The sequence below is a fragment of the Netta rufina genome (assembly GCF_964035555.1).
Source record: "Netta rufina genome assembly, chromosome: 15".
Lineage (NCBI taxonomy): Eukaryota > Metazoa > Chordata > Aves > Anseriformes > Anatidae > Netta > Netta rufina.
In genome coordinates, this window is record NC_140138.1 from 18,155,658 (window position 1) to 18,169,949 (window position 14,292).

At 44.0% G+C, this 14,292-nt stretch overlaps 1 protein-coding gene across 1 annotated transcript; it reads left to right on the forward strand.

Moving 5' to 3' along the window:
- Nucleotides 1-1,568: 1,568 nt before the first annotated feature.
- On the forward strand, nt 1,569-13,550 carry IL21R (interleukin 21 receptor; the record flags this gene model as incomplete). The annotated part of the gene is made up of 8 exons (XM_084295758.1): nt 1,569-1,659; nt 4,801-4,906; nt 5,564-5,760; nt 6,318-6,466; nt 6,892-7,069; nt 8,672-8,765; nt 9,562-9,643; nt 12,648-13,550. The coding sequence occupies exons 1-8, from the start codon at nt 1,605-1,607 to the stop codon at nt 13,548-13,550; spliced, it is 1,764 nt and encodes a 587-aa protein (XP_084151884.1). The 5' UTR covers nt 1,569-1,604.
- Between the last annotated feature and the right edge of the window lie 742 nt (nt 13,551-14,292).

Consider the following 14,292-nt stretch of genomic DNA (forward strand, 5'->3'; position numbering starts at 1 on the left):
GGCTCCGTGCTGAACCAGAGCAACCATTTCATTTGGCAAAGGTGTTGGAAGGGAAGAAGTGGCAGCAGCAGCAGGACTGAGGTGCTGTCACCATGGCATGTTTGTGGAGCCTCCTGGGTGAGCCCTGCTGATCTCATCTGTATGCTGTGGTGCCTTGAGAGCAAGTCTCAGTGCTCACATGGGTCTAAAGGGGCTTTTTGGTAGCTGCTAAATTTATTTTGCTTTCGTTATTTGAGTAAATCTGGAAAATTTTTAAACACCACAAATATTCCCCAAGTAGGAGAGGCCTCACTGGCATTCTCTCTGCTGAGTGACTGGTTGTTTGCTGCTAGTAGTAGGGGAGGTGCAGGCACCCCAGGACTTGCACCAGGCCCTGATAGAAGCCCTATGTATCACTCTGGTAACTGCAGCTTGCTGCTCATTCTTCACCCCTTACCTTTTTCACAGTTGCTTCTCTGCAACCCAGTGGGTTTTTCAGGGCTCTAGGACTTGTTGCTTGCAAGTGTGGCTTGCAGCCAGCAGAGGGGCTCCTGTGGGTTCAGTCACCAACTCTTGCTGCTCTGTGGCAGGGCACGTGGACCCTCCTTTGTGTCTGTGCATCCTTGCAACTTGCTCCAATAGAATTATGTCCCAAAGCAGACTGTTTCTCCAAAGCCTTGTCCCTGTGTAGCCTAGCCCATTTCAGAACACTGTGCTGAAACCTGTAGTGGGTACCAACAGACAATACTCTGTAGGGAGTTCATTTTAACTCGTTCTGTACGTATCTATGTATATCTATAAAAGTTAAATACTGTGAAAACAGCCTTAATACTATGTGGCTTGAGGGCCTGGTCTGGGAGCAGGGGCTGTGGGCTGAGCAGTCATTTGTATGTGGTGCTGTTTCCTCATGCTATTATAAACACCTGGTTGTCTCATTCTCTGAAGACTTTCCTATAGGTTCTTTTCACCAAAATGTATCAAGACAGTCTTCCCCTGAAAAGAGTGCTGTACTTCATTCTCTTCTGTTTCACATGGGAGGCTGTTATTTTTGTTTTATTTAGTCTGCCTTCATGGAGTCCCTTACCTAGATAATCCATGCTTATTTAATCATGGGAGGGACAAATCAGTGAGTTCTCACAAACGTTGCTCAGACACACAATAACATTCAGACTCTTATTGGACTAGTTCACTGTAAAGATGTTTAAGCCACAGCAATGTCACTTCTAGTTGCAAGCCATTTCTAGTTGCAGGAAGCTAATGAAGAAAAAATGGGTTAGCACTTAACCCAAGTGTCTTCCTGTTGCATGGATAGACTGAAGCTGCAGTCACTTTGCAGCTTTCTTTGAGCACGTGCTGCTGGCAAGGAGCAGAGACTTCACTGATCTGTTTTATGGCGAGTTGGCAAGACCCCACCCCCTAACTCTTAGTCCATGGTAGAAATGCATATTGGAAAGCTGAGATGCCGTGCCTAAATTAGGCACGTCACTTTTAGACATGTAAATGAAGGCTAGATTAATTTCACCTCAACCTCCAACACGCATGAGCAGATGGCTGAGCTGAACTCTTCTTTTTTGTGTGTGTGTGGCTTTTTTTGCTCTTTTCCAGGACATCCAGTCAGAACCAACATGAGGAACAAACTATGGCTCAAGAGTATTTCCTTCTTCCTTTTATTCCAGTACAGTAAGTTCCCAGATGTATTTTCCTAGGTGTACACTCACAAGCCTTATCTTTTTGGCTGTTAATGTAGGCTCTGCAGAGACACACTGGGCATGATAGTGCCATGGGACAACAAGCAGAAGACAGAGTACTAGTGGAGAGGGTTCTGTGGGACAAGGAATTATGGGAAAGTCTTCATGGGGGCAGTGGAGGACGGATGGGAGAGGTTACACAGCTGGGCAGAGCTCAGCCAAACTGCATCCCACTCCAGGGAGCAGCATCCATGAGGACATTGTGGAGGTAGTGCCTGCCTTGCACTGAAATGTCTTCTGGTGAGATGGGATTTGGGTCCCTACCTGGAACATTTGCCACAGGGAAGGTTTTGGTGGCTGAGATCTGGGTATCCGTGGGACATATGCCCACTGTTGGCAGGCCAGCCACAACAGTGGAGTAAACCTCTCTTTCTCTGAACTCCTTTGCTCAGGACTGTGCTGTACAGATGGCCACTGCCTCTTTCTTTATGATTTTTACCCACCATCCAAACTTCAGCTTGACTCAGAGCTGACTTTCTGAACATGTCAACTGGACAGAAAAAGGCAGTGACAAGAGTGCCTGCAGGGAACAGGTGCAAGTTTAACATTTCACATGCTGCTTCTAGACAGAGCCTTGGACCTGCTCCAAACTTGAATTAGCAGAAAAGATGAATTCAGATGTATCTTTTGCCATACAGGGCCACTGTGATGTCTAGTCTGTATTTTGTGTAATACAAGCCAGGGAATTACCATGTATAATCTCATTTTGGACCAGACTAGATCTTACTGTTAAAAGTAAAATCCTTTTTCTTTGTTTCTGAAGCTGCCAAGAATGAAATTCATCCTAGATTTGACTGGGTTATTCTAACATGTAATTATTCCCTTACCAGTAAAAAGTTCACCTCTTCTAAATTTTGTTAGCAAATTCTTGCATAAAGAGATATGCTTGCAGCTTCCAGCTGCCTGGGAATAGTAGACTCTTAATTAATATCATAATAGCATAGAAGAAGGATAATTAGCAATGCTTATTAGCTTATTAATACTTGCTACCCTCGCTGAAGGAAAGCAGAGGTATTAGCCCCCTTTTTTACAGAAGAGTAAAGTTAGGCTAAGGAAGAAAAAGTGTCTTGTTCTCAACTGAAATAAGAAGTGCCTGTACCAGGGGCCTCAGGAAGCCTGTTGAGGGCTCAAAATGAAAAGTTAAAATTGAAATGAAACAAAATGAAATTAATGAAAATTTCAGGACAAAATTCTGAAGTCAGAGTGAAATGAAAAAGTCAAAATGAAACAAAATAACAACCACATAGTTTGAATCACATGCAGTTTAATAAAACACGTGTACACACTTGGAGCCAGAGTCTGTTGCAAACATCCCCAAACTTCTGTCACCATTCTACCTCTTCAGGGATCTCGTACACAAACCTGAGTGCTGCTCAGAACTCACTTAGGGAAAACACTGTGCACCCTGGTGCCATATGACTTGCAAGAAATTTTATGGTGAGCAAAGTCGGGGGAAAAGTTGGGCATTGCTTTCCTTTTAACTTACCCTGGCCTGGAATTAGGCTGCGCCCTATACTGGACATACCTGCTGTGCGTTGTTACTGTGAATTCAAAGACAACTTGTTTGTGAGGATTGTTATTTGATCTGGGGGGTGGAGCAGATATTTCTGGTCCACAGAACACAGCCACACTTTTTCTCTTTTAATTTAAAACTACTACCCCTACACTCCTTGTTAGAGAGTCCCTCCCCATCTTTCTTATAAGTTCCCTTTTGCAAGGCTGCAGCAAGGTCTCCCCAAAGTGCAGCTTCTCTAACTAGGCAAGCAGCAGAATGGCAAAGGGAGGAAAACTAACAAAAGTATTGGCATCAGAGGATTTGGGTGTCTGATGGCTGTGAACTAGTATATGCCCATCAGGAAAGGGACAGTCTTGAGAATAAGCAAGGACACATGTAAACAAGGATACATGATTTGATGTAACTACCTTGATACCTTCCCCTAGACAATGACAATTTTACTCCCATCAAGAAGGGGCAATATTGTACATGCAAGAGATCAGTTGTAGTAGACATGGTTTGCACTACCATGATATGCTACATCTCCTACAGGTCTCTCCTCATAGTTATTCCTAGGGTAACAGGAGAGGTTTTTGTCAGCCCATGATGCTGTCAAGAAAGGGCTCACCAATGCAGACATTTCTCACTGTACTGTGGTCTTCCCTGCCTTGAAATTCAGGGAGATAGACTATGTCATGCATAGAAGAATAGTTTTTTTGTACAGCATATCTCAGATGCTGATGTGTGAAAATTGCTTCTGCAGAATAAATAAAAGCATAAATGCTGTTTTGTGACCACTTACAAACAAGTTAATTTTCTTAATGACCATAGTGTTACTTCTACATTCCCCTCACATTCTCTTTAGGAGTCTGTTTCAGTTTAAGTGATTGATAAATTGTGCCAATGTAGTATCAGAATGATATATGGAAATTATAATAACTGCAAAGAAAAAAAAAGCTGCAAAATCTTTTTGCCAAAATTCCATGAAATTCTTATTCCAAGTTTATGGAACTGGATGTGAAAAACATTGATGCTGCAGATATCAAGCTGTAGAAAACTGTAAACAGAGAGGATGGTAATGAAAGAATTACTAAAATAGCACTTTCAAAATGTGCAAAGTGCAATGAATGATAGATTGGCAAAGGGCAGTTCTAAAAATTTAGGAAATTATGTCATTAAAATGCTTGAATATGCTATTATTTCTGGTTGGGACACCTTGTCTTTTTTATGTGCTACATAAGCTAGGCCTCTTGCAGAAATAATATGCAACTCTGGTGCCTGTGTAAGAGGAGACAGAGATATGTTTGAAAATTCATTCACTGCTTGGGAATTTTCTGGTATTTCTGCATGTAATTTGCTGCAACTGCATTTAAAAATATTTTTCTTTAACAATTACTTGGCTGTCAATGACTCACCTTCCTGCAGAGATAGAACACATCTGTGCTCCACGACTGGAGATTTTCTGGGGTCTGGTTCTCTTCTGATGTAGTAGGAGTCTTGAGGGCTGTGTATGTTGATAAAAAGTTCTGCTTGCTTCAGCATGGAAGCTGACATTGTTTTTTCTTTTCAAACCTACAGCTGTGTATTGTGAAAACCTCACTTGTTTTGTGGACTATGTACAGACCCTGTCCTGTATCCTGAGAAATGACCTGAGTGCCAGCTCATATAACCTTACTGCGACATGGTATGTCTTAGTAGGATGAGGCAGCAGGAACTTCTAACACCGCTATACTGCAGTGATGTCCTTCTGCTGTCTTCCTTAGGTAGAGTTCTTCCTCCTGCCATGCTGATGTTCAATTTGTACTTCATACTTCAGTTGTCATCTGGCTTCTCCACTAGCAAAGAATCCCTGGTTCCTGCAGCCAGTGGCTGTGCTGCTTGCTGCTGATTGCTACACTGTCTCTGGCTTCCTTGGTGTTGTTTCCTCTCCTTTGTTGGGAGTACCCTGCCCATTACTGCTTACAATGGGCTGCCACTTTTATGTGCTGGCAAGGGCTCATGCAACTTGTCCAAGCTTTGCATAGCTGCTGTTCTGCCCCAGCCAGGAAGTGGGGTGCAGTTCTGGGCTGTGCAGCTCTAATGGTCAGCTTTTCTTGAAAGCTGTTATTTCCACAAACACTTCAGCATCATTTTTCTGTTTTTCTCAGAAAGCTGCTGAGCTGAGCAAATAGAAAGGGGAAAAAAAAAAAAAAAGTCAATGTTCAAAGATATTTTTTATTTGAACATGTTGCCTTTTTTTTTTTTCCTTATGAATTTCTCATTTTTTTTCAGTAACAGATTAGTCCAACTACATCGTGTAATAGATGTGGACTACTTCCTTTGTTTTGTTTTGGTGTTTCAGGGTTCCTGAGGACAATCCAGAAAAAATTGTGGCTGCCTGCAGTCTCCTGCAATTGTCCAGGAACACCAGCCACACACAGTATATGTGCACTGTGGACATGACTGAACTCCTGGCAGATATCAAAGTGCAGGTGGATGTTATGGAGATAGCTGATAGGCGAAATGTGACTTCCAAAGGCTTTTATATGGTACAGAACAGTAAGTACAAAAATGGTGGGCTTGTTATATATTTCCTGAGTCTATGTCCATCTGCCAGGACAGTCTGGGCACAGAGTGAGCATGTCTGCCAAGGGTGGGGAACTGTGTTCAGTGTGCACTCCTATACACAGGACTCTGTGATTTTACTGCTGTCACTGTAAACTAAAGAACGTTTTATGCTGGAGGCTAAGCTTACAACTGGCCTAACTGTGCAAGTGACCATTACTACATGGAGACCTCCTATGTGATGAGTAGAACAAGGTGCTTTACTTCCCTCATCTCCCAGGAGTTATCAGCCCTTGTGATATTTCCTCCTGCTCCTTAGCTGATGAGGAAGTTCAGAAACAAGCAGCAGAGTCAGGAACAAGGAATATTCAGAGCTGCTGAGGTGTGAGTCTCTGTGCACTGCTCAGGACTGCTCACTCTGAGAGGATGGCCTACCACCACTGGGGCAGTTATGGTACCTAGTGACTCTGCCTTTCTGATACCATGCTGGGCTATCTCTTGTGTCTTCAGTAATGTAGCAATGATTAATACCATCCTGTCTTCACCCACAGTCAAACCACAGCCTCCTTTCAATCTGACTGCTGTGTTCGCAGAGGGTTATAATATTTCTTGGGAAACTATCTACCAGAACTCTTTCTACTTTTTGAATGAAGAGCTGGAATATCAGCTGCGTTATAAGAGAAGAACTGACACCTGGGAGGTAAGTGAAATGTCAGTTTACCATCAAGTAAGATGTATCAGCAAAGAGGAGGCCAGCAGAAGGAGGACAGGAGCACCAGTGTGGAAGAAGGGTTCTAAGCGTTTTGAAAAGTTTCTCTTTGCTTGCCTGGATCAAAAACATACAAAACTTACCAAAAAATAAATAAAAAAATTGCGAGGCAGAAGCTGTTTGAAAGGTACAAGATGCTGTGAGGAAGACTAGTAGGTAGGTCATTTGCTTCTTATGCTGTCCTTCATGGAAGGATCCCCCAAGGCCACACGCTACTGACCAGACAGAACATGGTGCCACAGAAATGGTATGAAAGCAGAGGGGATTCCTTTGCAGGGCTCCACACTGTGCATCAGTGAGAGTAATATTGGAGTAGTCACTCCAGCCTCAACTATTTGGTGTTTAATTGTTCACAGACTCAGAAGACTAAATCTGTTCATGAAGATAAACGGACACTGGTGATCCTGCCACAGGAACTTCAGGGAAACACTGAGTATGAGTTCCAAGTGAGAGCCAGACCCCGAGAAGACAGTGGCTACAGTGGATTTTGGAGTGAATGGAGTTCCCCGCTGACACTGAAAACCAGCCCTACTGGTAGATACTAGCTTTCCCTGCCCTTCCAGTTGGTCCCCAATGTCAGGGAATGCTTCTAGAAATCTAAATAATTAGAGTAAAAGCTAGATAGTAAAGGCAGGCATGTTTGGCTTGATTTATGGGTACACGAACCATAAGTTTGGGCAGGTATATGCTGTCTGTATTGATCTTACTGGGCTACAAAGCACACTTTACAGCTGTTGTGGTTTAACCCAGCAGGTAGTTAGCTAAGCACCACCCAGCCATTCACTCACCCCTCACCCACCTCACCCACAGTGGGATGGGGGAGAGAATCGGGGGGGGGGGGGGGGTAAAAGCTTGTGGATTGAGATAAAGAGAGTTTATTAGGACAGAAAAGAAAGAAATAATAATGATAATAGTAATAGTATGCACAAAGTAAGTGATGCACAGTGCAATTGCTCACCACCCGCTAACTGATGCCCAGGCTATCCCTGAGCAGCAGTCCTTCCCTCCACACCGCAGTCAGCCATCCCATATAAATGTTCAGCATGACACCACGTGGTACAGAATATCCCTTTGGACAGTTTGGGTCAGATGTCCTGGCCTTGTCCTCTCCCAGTTCCTCATGCACCCCCAGCCTCCTCACTGGCAGGGTGGTAAGAGAAGCTGAAAAGTTCTTGACTTACTGTAAGCATTGCTCTACAACAATTAAACATCAGCATGTTATCAACATTATTCTCATTCTAAATCCAAATCACAGTACCATACCAGCTACTAGAAGGAAAAATATCTCTACACTAGTTGAAACCAGGACAACAGCATGGGAGGAGGGTTTGGTAGGGCTGGCTGTAGGTTTGTTGCCAATGCAGGAGTGTAGCTTCTACCTTCCTTCACAGTGTCAGACTTCCAGGGTCCTGCTTGCAGCTTTCAGAAATAGGAAAGATCTAGCGGAGGTACCTGCACTACTGGAGTTTTGTGTTGCCTTCAGCTGAGGGGAAAAAGAAGCCTGCTCTCAGGGCTAAGTTCCATATCTGGACTCCTACCTTTGATGGTTGTGCTAGGCATGGGTGTTTCATTCAGTAGCCATTATTCCCACTCTGCAGGGATCTGCCTTATGCACAGAGGTACACTGGTGTTTGCCATGGTGGAACAGGCTCTGAAACGAAAGACTTTGTTCAGAGGGGAGGGCAAGATGACCGTGGTCAATGTCAGCACTGTATGCTGTGCTTCCCCACTCAGGCTGATCCACAGCTCAAACAGAAATACTAAATGGTGCTGCGGCAGCAGGGTGATCACTTCATGGATTACCTGTGGAAGTGTCCCTAAATCAAAAGAAGTCAGAAACACCAGGAGTCTTAGGAACAGTGAGCTGTTCTGCCCCAGTCATGTTCATTGTCAGCTGCCCTCTGGCCTGGCTACAGCAGACTGATAGGCAGCTCCTTTTGTTGGTGTAGTCTTCTCTGAGCACCTTCATTCATACCTGACTGCATGTACAGGGGGCTGGGCCACAGGCCTCAGCATCCCTAAGAGAAAATCTGGGGTAGAAATTCAGGGTCTTCTCTCAGCATTTGCTCCTTTATTGACCAGGGTCTATTTAAACGCAAGGTGAGTCTGAATGAACTCTGTCTCTTTCTCCAGCAGTGACACAGACAGCAGGCATGGGATGGATGCTGTTGTTTGTTGTTGTCCTGGTAATCACTGCTTCAATCACAGCCTTTCTGGCCAAACATCAGAGGTAAGAGCCCCTAGGGAAGCTGGAGTAAATTCCCCTATTCTACTCTGCCAAAGATGGGGCATTCACATGCAGCCTTTTTTGCACCTTGTACAGTTGTACACAGACACAGGTGTGGGCCTGAGGGCAACGTAAGGTATCCATCTGGTGCACTACTAAGAGAGCCTTGCTTTTCTCTGGGGGCCTTGCTGCAGGCTGGGTGGGACAGGACACTGGTGCATGGGGATTAATTAGAGGCCACCCATCCATCCTGGGCTGTTTTCCTGGTCCTGCCCATGCTCTGAAAACGCCCAGACAGGAGCAGCAGTCTGCCCCATTCCAAAGCTAATGCAATTCCATCAGCGCAGGCACAGGGTCTCCCCCCTTTTTGGATGGCCACGTGCCCTTGCAGAGGGACAGTGTGCACCCTGCCACAGAGATGGTGCTGTGCTGGTGCAGCACCAGGGCTGGCACAGCCCATGGCTGAAGAACAAGCACATAAGGCAGAGATTCTGCCCTGTGGGTGCAGACCACTAGCTAACCCAGCCTGAGGAAAATGGCACCTCCAGCACTTGGTAATTTTCCAGAGAGGAGAAAAAAAAAGGAGCGTGAGTATTTTTGTGCACAGGTCATGCGGGCTGAGGCATCAGAGGCCTGGCTCACAAGAAAGGCCATTAGATGGCTCCAACAGCACAAGACATCCTTGAATCCCTATCCACTGATTTCAGTGATTTCAGCCGCTTGAATTGGCTCTGGAGATGCCTTGTTTTGGATCTGTAATGTGTGCTTAACCCCAAAGCCTTTCTCTTTTCTCTTCCAGCTTGTGGAAGAAGATGGCTTGCATCCCAGACCCAGCTCCCTTTTTCAAACCACTTTACCTGGTGCATAATGGAGATTTCAAGGTATAAATGGGCTACATGAGTCGAGCACATGACAAAGATAAACTAAAAGACCCAGTACTCTCTCCTGGGCAAGAGATTCTCATTAGGGCAGTAAGAGGAGAAAGCTGTCTCAAAGGAATGCCACATGAGTACAGATGAGGACCAGATCCCAACAGTGTAGGTTCTGTGCTGGGAAGACCTTTATGCCAGGGCTGTGCTGCTCATCCCCTGTAGGTACAGTCTTAGCAGGCGAGCTGAGCTCATATTTGAACTGTGAAGTCTGAGGTTGTGAAGGGAATGGACAAAGGGATACCAGGAGAGTAACTGGGATTCTTCCAAAACTCTGATCCCATACTGCCATGAAGGGTATGGAGTAGATTTCACCTAGGGTCAGATCTCCCAGTCCAGTCTCTGCAGTAACACAGGCTCAACATTAAGCTTTGTAGCTCTCTCTGGAGAGTCACTCATGCAGACAACAGATATGTATATCATCCTGGAAAGGTGAGTAGAGCTCTGGGAGGCAAATAACTCCTGTGTGACAATACTGTATGCCCAGCTGCCTCCCTATTAAGGAATAATCTTTGTGAACTGGGCAACTTTGCCTAGCCCTCACAAATTCTCTTCTCATTTAACACCAGCCAAACTTGTTCATCTGACAAAGTGGCTTGCAAGGACCTCAGGGTTTGCTGGAGTTTTCGAGACACAAAAGTAAAAGAACATTGAGTATACATAAACATTGTTTGTATTAAACTGAAGAGCAACCCACAATGCCATTATCAAACAGTAAAGATGCTGGCACGTAAGCGCAGACACCATTGCCTCTTTATGAACAAGTTCCTGCTGATCAGCAGCACTGATCAGAGACATTTCAGTGTCTGCTTTTTGTTCCTGCTTTTTCTTGGACACTGTTAGAGGGACACTGGCTGGGCCCTAATGATCTTCATGTACTTTCCCACAGTTGAATTGCTGATGTTTGCAATTGGCTTAAATGGCAAGTTTTGCATGGGCATCATTCAAGCTGAAGCCTGCAGTGATTGTGTTTCTTTTTCCTTCCTTCCTTTTTCAGCCCAGCTTCTCATATCTGTTTCCAACCAGTACTTGCAGCTATCTCTGAGGCCACTGGCACTGGTTGTTATCAGAGAAGGGAGCAAGTACCAGGTGGATCCAGTGCAGGAATTCCTAATAGTCAAGGGATAGTGCTCAGTGGAATTGAGGCCACCCTTTGACACCAATAGCCATGCTCCTGTCAGAGAATCCTGTTGCTTCACCATGCTCAGCAGGAATGCTGCTGCTGCTACTTTCTAATTAGGTCATTCAGTGCTGCTAGGAGGGAATGAACATCAGTTACAATATTGCTAAAGCTAAGTTGTTTCTGAGAAATTTAATAAATTTGCAGAATAGAGCAGCAGTCGCCCACACAGCCACAGCATAAGATGCAGAGGGTGTCAAGAGGATGTGGCAACCTCAATAATATGTGAACAGTCATCATTATCAGTTGGCAAAAAAAAAAAAAAAAAAAAAAAACAACAACAACAATTGATCTAAGGCTTATTCAATTGCATCCTGCCTGCATTAAAGCAAGTGTTTAGGAAACTTCTGTGAATAATAATCAGCAAATGACAATAGGAAAGCTTTGCACAGAACAGTCCTGGATTGCACAGGTAACAGTGAAAATGGTAGAGAAAAGTTAAGACAGAAAAAGAGAAGGAAAAGCAGAGGAACACTGTTCACTCTTGTGTGTACATGAGTTCTCACATTCACATTGGGTGGGAATGTGAAAATAATTGTCAAGAGAGCACAGTAAATATTCTTCTTGCTCAGTTCTGAGAGGGGGGTTTCCTGCTGTTTCTTTAAATGGCCATTTGCATGTACACGTTTGCACGTACAGCTTTAATAAGAAGCTCTTTGCAGCTTATGTTAAAAATAAATTAAAATAGACTTGGTGCTTCCTGCACATTGATTACTGTGGCATAATCTATCTCTCATGCAGCACTCCATGTCAGAAGCCTTCACGGCATTTGTGAGGCTCAGTGTTGTTACCTGTTTTATACACAGCAGAAAGTGGCACTTACAAGAGCCGTCGCTCAGTTCAGCCATCAGAAAAGCATCAGATAGGTCTTGACTTTCAGTGCTGTGCCCAGCCTCTGAACTACACAGCCTTGCTAACAGGACTTACTAGCATTCACTAGTGGCACACACAAATTTACTGTGGTCTGAATGATTCAGCGACTTCTTTGAAAAGAACAGAATCATACTCTGCTTTTAGCTCAAAGAAACCTAGAAGTGCCTTTACTCTCAGATGAAACTGAATGCAAGAGGCTCATGATCTAAACATAACACATGGAACAAGGCAGAATGTAATGCTAATGGTGATACAGAAGGGCAAGATTCAATGTGTGTCATTCCCCTGTCATTCAAATAAGTGTGATCTGCACCAGGCAGTGGCTACAGCTCTTTGAGGTTCATAGCCCCTGCCTACCCCTGCTTCCTTTGTGTCACTGTGAGAGAAAAGACTAGCCTGGGGCATAGTCACACAAAAAAGATCTGGTGAAGATTTGCCCTGACCCTCTTCCCAGGGTACTGCGAAGTGACAGAGTAGGGTTGTGTGTGTGTTAACTGCAGATACAGCATGTAGAGGAAGAAGCTGACTTTGCTTTCAGAGAGAGGCAGTTTCCTTGAGAAGAGATCTGGGGAGAACTGATGGCTTGGGGGAGGTACATCTGGCTGATGAGCCAGGAATGCAGCTGTAGGCAGTGGCATTCTTTGCAGCATGGAGAAAACTGTAAAGCCATGCCAATTTCTCAGAACTAATTGTTTTCAAATATTTTCGATTATTTGAATCAGTTCTCCTGCAGCTGCCTGTGGCTGGTAATAGCAGCATCTCATGCCCTGCCATTTTGGAGGAGTCAGTGATTTTAGAGTTTGACTTTGCCTCTAAAAGCACAAGGTCTTTGGTAATTTCTGTGGAAACTCACACCTGATGCTACTAACCTCTCTCCCTCTCTCTGTATCTGTTTTTATGCAGAAGTGGGTTGGTACATCCCATACGAAAATGACCCTTGATTTCTTTGAATGGGGAATAGTCCTTCCGGAAGTCCTAGAAGTTTACAGCATGTGTCCTTCCAACAGTACCTCACAAGAGGAGATGAGTGAGCTAAAAAAAGATCTGCCTTCTAAGCCTTATATGTCCTGCCTGAGTACCCCGGGTCAGGATAGCCAGTCCCTGCTGTCTAGTGTGAACAGTAGCAGTGGGATTCAGGACCGGTCATATGGACATTTGTCTATTGACACTGTGACTGTAGCTGATGAATTTACACCTTGTAAATGTCAATGCAACTGTAACCGTATGTATAGGGGACATGAGCATACCAGTGATGAAGACAGTGCTGGAGAAAATGGTTACCCCAAGGTTAACATTGATGATGAAGACAGAAAACTATCCAGTGACTTCCATCTGTCTGACTTGAGTACACAGGACAAAATACTTGCCTCAGGCTCTGTGTCCACAGACCACCTGAGGACAAGTGTCCCAACCCACCAGAAAGTTGAAAGGGCTTTGGAAGCAGGGATGGGAAGCATCCTAGAAGCCCTTTGCTTGCATCCTAATCAGTGGGATTTGGAAAATCCAGCTTCTCTACCTTCTCCTGATGGTGAAAGTGTTTCCTACAGTGAAGTCTGCTATGACTTTTTCCCTCACAGTGCAAGGCCTGGTGACAGTTATCCTACAATCTGCCTAGATTTGGACACTATTGACAGTGGCTTTGCAGACTCGGACTGTGGGAGTCCAGTTGACTGTGAATTTGAGCAAAACAGTCAGACCAACAGTGAGTCCATTCCTCTTGAGCAGGAAGGAGAGGACTTTCCACGGAGCTATGTCAAGCAATGGGTCTCTCATCGCTCTGACAACCCTGTCAATGGGACACAGTAACTAAGGACCTGATGTTCCTTTGCAGATTGTAGGGCCTTTTCTATACAGTACCGGAAGCAAAATGTCAGCAAAATTCAGAAGAAAAAAAACAACCAAACAAAAAAAAAACAACAAAGTTTACTTTGTGTAAGCTCTACTGCATACAACTGAAAACTATTAGGTCCATAGAAATGTAATGCCTATTTCTGTTGCCACTTATCTTGTTAATGCTGTATCAAAAGTAACATAATTAATTTCTTATAAGCTTATAAATAGTACAAAACTTTAAAGTAATTTTCCCTGGCACGACTTGAATTTAGATGTACGTGAATCTTAGAAGCATAATCTATGACAAGCATGTTTGTTATATTGACACTCCTTTACCCTTTCTTAACAACACAGGTATTGTTACTTTTCCTAACACAATCCCCTTTAAACCCAGCTGTAATAGTTCATATTAATTATGGATTATACCCATCCCTGTTCATGAGGTATAATCAAAACCAATTCTCATCATCAGAGAATGATGAGTCCAAGAGACCAATCATAACTCTGGTTTTGGAGGCTTTGCAGGTAGAGTCTATAAATGAAGAGTCTTCAAAACATAATTCCAGATTAATTCTTTCTACAAAGGCTTCCTGCTGAATCAGCATCTCTCCCAGCATTTTCCAAGCACACTAACTATAACACTTAACAATTAACTGTAATTAACTAACTATAACAGCTGTTAGAGCTATGAAATAATTTCAGGAATGTTGTCCCA